The sequence below is a fragment of the Poecilia formosa genome, unplaced genomic scaffold (genome assembly GCF_000485575.1).
Source record: "Poecilia formosa unplaced genomic scaffold, Poecilia_formosa-5.1.2 Scaffold469, whole genome shotgun sequence".
Lineage (NCBI taxonomy): Eukaryota > Metazoa > Chordata > Actinopteri > Cyprinodontiformes > Poeciliidae > Poecilia > Poecilia formosa.
The window spans coordinates 285,976-290,995 of NW_006800408.1; the positions used below are offsets into that span (position 1 = coordinate 285,976).

The 5,020-nt window shown below is 38.8% G+C and overlaps 1 protein-coding gene across 1 annotated transcript in view; it reads right to left on the bottom strand.

Annotated features, from left to right (window-relative positions):
- Nucleotides 1–2,513, bottom strand: part of LOC103156199 (double-stranded RNA-specific editase 1-like) — a 34,717-nt gene extending 32,204 nt beyond the window's left edge. Inside the window, exon 1 of the mRNA XM_016664118.1 lies at nucleotides 1,823–2,513. Coding sequence (XP_016519604.1) covers nucleotides 1,823–1,910 — 88 coding nt within the window. The 5' untranslated portion in view covers nucleotides 1,911–2,513. The remainder of the gene's footprint in view (nucleotides 1–1,822) is intronic.
- Nucleotides 2,514–5,020: the final 2,507 nt, after the last annotated feature.

Sequence of the window (5,020 nt, forward strand, 5' to 3'; positions counted from 1 at the left end):
AAAAAAAAAAAAAAAAAAAAAAAAAAAAATTTTTAAGGGCACTTTTTGTCCAGAAGAAAACTTTCAGGTACAAATCAGATTAATGTGTGTTATATACAACTGATGTAAATAAAAAGTGACTCTGACATTTAACAGGCATTCTGATGGGCTGTCATGGAGGAAGTCTAACAGACCTGTTGATTAAAGCCAGAGTTTGATGGCAGAGCCGAGCAGCAGGGTGGAGGAAGGGAGGAGTGAGGGCGATATCAGTTCCTGCACATCACCTGTGTGCGAGACAGATCAAGTTTTGGGCCGACAGACACATCCCATGGAAGCGGCATGGCATGTATGCCTCACAGAGCACATCGGCTTAGAGCTCGTCTGAAAATCACTTTTGCTCCCAGTAGATTAAACTCACACTTCAGTTCATCTCCCAGCACCTCGCTTAGCAGGGACATGAAAATAATGGGCTTCATACTCTCCCCGCATGCAAAGTATGGCTGAGTACAGTTTTTCTTTTTTCATACGATGTTGCTGTTTACCACACTGCATGAATTATCATTAGACTAATAAAGGGATGAGGAAGCACAACACCTCTGTTGCCTTGGCTCTTGGTGCAGCAGCTAAAATTTGAATAAATGTGGGGATTAAGTAAACTTGAGCATTTGCTCTCAAGTGGATATTAGTTGTTTATAATCTCACCCAAAGCCAATGAAGATGAATGAAGAGGAAGCAGCTGATGATGTTGTGTGATTCTGTTACTGTATCCTAGAAGTTCAACAGCTTCCAGGAGTCCAGAAACATCCGTGTCTGACAATGACTGCTGTTGGGAAAATGTTTAGAACTTTGTTAGTCAGATATGTTTCTATCCAGTTTGGTACTCTGGTCTGTTCACTTAAACAAGAACAACACTAAAGAAAGATCTGGAACAAATTCCCAGATTCTTTATGATGAGCACTGGCGCATAAAGTGGGCATGCAGCGCATGCAACGCATAGGGGCGCTGCACCAGAGGGAGCGTCAAAACCCCGTCTGGAGGGGGCAGCGCCGATTTATGTTTTCGCATCCACCTGAATAATATGTAGTTGCGACCCTGATGATGAGCAAAGTAGAAGGAAAACTATAACTACAACATTCCATTCATACTTGGATATACAGATCAAAAGGGAACTTGGGGCTAAGTGCCTTGCCTATGGGCTCATCAACACTCTCTAGGGTTGGGGGTGGAACTAAATGACAAAAACCTGCATGACGCTGCAGACGGTTTGAGGCTGAGGCTGAGGTTTACCTTCCAGTAAGGCAACGGTCCTGATACAACCAGAAACAGCAAATCTAAACTCTCTCTCTCTACACACACATATACACATACATATATATATATATATATGTTGTTAATCAACAATTAAACTGTTGATTAAAATGGTAATTTTAATCAACAGTTGGACATTAGTTTGTAGTTTGGATAACATGTAGGTAAATAATTCAAAGGGTGTAAATACTTTAGTAAGCACCACACCAAATAAAAGACAGAAACTGATCAAACTGAAGCTGTGGAGCCAACATCAAACATTTCTCCCTGAGTTTAGAAGAAAGACAAAAACATCACATCCACGGCTCCATCCTTTCTGTGTGCTCAGTGGTTTACCTAGAGCAGCACCACTTATCGAACATGAGCAATGACTGAACAGATATTTTCCTCTGAACATGACACATGACACACCTTAATAATGACTAAAAGACACTGGCTTTACCACAAAGAAGCACAAATATAACTAAAACTCCTGTGAAGTGAAGAGCAGCTTCATGCAAAAAGGATGAAGCAGGAGCAGCAGGTAGACTCGTACCTTTACGCTCTGAGCGTTTCTTCCTCCTCCTCCTGAACCGCCGGCGGACCAGGCAGCAGTGTGCAGCCACATCCAGCAGCAGAGCCATGGCTGATCTGTCCCTTGCAGGCTCTGGAAGACTGTCGACAACTTTGGAGCGAACAGGGAGGAGGAGCAGAGGACTGATGTGGCGAATGGTTGTCAGATGAATGGGCTGCGATGTCTCTCCACCTCCTTCCTCTGCCTGCCACACTGATTCTTGCTATCCCACACATGGAGCAAACTGCTAACAACACCAGTGATCTGTGAATTAGCTCCACTCAACCCTCTTTCATTTTAGGGCTCAGAACATTTCATTTTCTCCTTATCTCAGATTTGTTTTGGTCCACTTGACATTGAAATTTTGATGTAACCTGATGCAGTGCCTTCCTAAAGTATTCACATCCAATGAATGTTTTGACATTTTATCCCTTTTCACAATGTGGCACAACAACACAAAGTAGAGCATCATTGTGAACTGGAGGGATGAAGATAAATGTGTTGGGATTTTTGAGGTTGAACATACATTTACTGTTTAAAACCAGAGAACATTCTAAGCAAATGAAACAGGTCTGATCCAATTTCTGAGTAAAACAGATGAAAAGGAAAAACTGGGACAAAGATATATATATGAATATATCTAACAGACATGAGAAGGAAAATTAAACATGAGATAAGAGGATGAATGATGTAGCTTGCAGAAGAATAAAACCAAAGTGAATGTCAATATAATGTAAGATTCAACATCTGTCAATAGCTGCTCAACCTTATAGGCCCAGTTAGCTGAACTGCGGCAACCACCATGTTCAAAAGTGTTTGTTTGGGGGGATAGGAGGAGATAATATAGCATCAATTCATAATAAATGTCTCAAGGTATATTACAAATATAACAATATCCAATTTATGTAGTGTATTAAAAAAAGAATAAGGCTTAAAAGTACAGTCACATTAAAAAATAGAATATGCATTCTAATGAGACTGATTTATTTTTATTGATATTTTTCACAAACAGCTTGAATTTTATTTCTGTTCATAAAGACGTCTGTGTGGAAATAATCTAGATAACATTTCACTTTCACAGTGAACTGAAGTACTGAAATAAAAGACCTCAGAAATGTCTTAATTTGTTATACATGTATTGGTCCTAGTCATAAATGCACCATTCACTTACATTGTGTCATTGACTTTGCAGCAATTCCTCATATTAGGCACACAGCAACAGTTGAGAGAACTGTCTGTTTTAACAGGAAGAAACATCAAGCAGAAGCAGAGCTTACGTTAAAGGAAAGTTCAGCTGCTCTAAACCAATCAGCTAAACAGAAAAGCTCTTCTCCAAAGATTACAATTACTGTCTTGTCCAAATTTTAAAACAGAAAATTGAAAGTCATGCAGGTTTTTATATTTTCCACAGTAAGGCAAATTTACTGAACTTACATTTTTCTAACAGTTTTTTAATCAGTAAATCCAATCTCTTTTAAACAAGTCTCATGCAATGAAGCTCCCTTATATTTATAGCGCCATATATTTAATCCCACTTTCAAAATAAATCTAGCTGTGAACTTTAAAAGTCAACAATAAATCATAACATTTTCATAGAGCTGGTTCACCAAAAACTGTTTTATGGAGGATCAATCTAACCTAGTAACCAACATACTTTTAAATGAGAAGCGATAAGTACGGCTGGTAGAATAAGCATTAAACACATCTTTTATCTTCTGCTTAAATATTTTTAGTGGGGCCATTCAGAATAAATTTACACCAGCCATACAAATCTGCACAAAGAGTAGGTAGGTCAGTCTACAAATAAAGTTATGGATAAAAAATATAAAAAAACAGATTATAAGTTTTATTTAAGACAAAAGATTATTTTTGTAATGAACTTTAAGATTCTCTTGTACAGAGAAACCAGTCGGTACATTGCAGATGTGTGATTTGGGAAAAGTCCAGACCTAAAATGTCGAGATCTGTGGGAAGAGCTAAAAACTGAGATTAATCTGTTCTCCAAACAATCTCACTGAGAACAATTGGCCAAAATTTTAATCTATAGATCCTCGAAACTTGGAGAGACAGATCCCAGAGAGCTGCAGCTGGAACTGCAGCAAAATGTGTTTCCACAAAGCATTGAATCAGGCTGGCTAAATAAAAATGCATGCCACACCATTCAGGGTTGTTTTTCCCCACAAAATCCTTGCAAACCATTGAAGTTTGTTTAAAGTTGAAAACGTCTGACAGCGCCTCCTGCTGTCTGTCACAGTTGAATACAGAAGCATAACGGGAGAAATTGCTCCACCTGCTGTTCACTTCAACAAGTCCCAACTCTGAACTGCATCAGTTAGTGCAGATTTATTGAAGTTTGTAGATGAATTTCTGTACTAACTGTAAATGCTGTCACTGCTGCTCTGATAAGGTCAGATTATTAGGACCTTTGATATTTTCTTTTTTTTTTTTTTTACCAACAAAAATCCTACTTTGTTAATACTGCATTATTGTTCCATTCTTCTACACAAGCTGTTTGTTACTCAGATTTGATTTGACAGGATTTGTCTGACCTCAGTGTGTCAGTTCTAAAGTTCGGTGGAGGGAGGACTACCATGGAGCATGTCCTTCAGAGGCTGAGCTCACTCTGTTGGTTGCAGTGAGAGCAACCCTTAGTCATTCTATCAAACCAAAAATATTTTGGACAGTTTCATTCTCTGACCTTTGTTGGAACAGTTTGGAGATTGTCTTTTCCTGTTTCAACATAACTGAGCAGCAGTCCACAAATAAATGGATCAGCAAGGTTGGTGTGAAGGAATTTGACTATTCTGCACAGATTCCTGAACTCAACCTTATACATTTGCAGTAGAGACTGTTTGTCCAACATCAGTGCCTGACCTCACATATGCACTTCTGAAAACATGGTCAAAACGTCCATACAGACACCCCTAAATCTGTTAAAACCCTTTCCAGAGTTCCTGAAGTTGCAATACCTGGGCAGGGTGTGCATACTTTCTATTTAACCCTGTGGATTAAGGAAAGGGATGCCAGGTACCTTCACACTGTATGTGTGAAGGGAATTAACCCAAAGCTTTTACCAATAAAGCATGCAGTTCAGTACAAATGATTCATACATCGACACATTGATCTTTTAATCAGATCAATATGTTTCATCTGACAAGAAGTAATACTAATGTTTTGGAA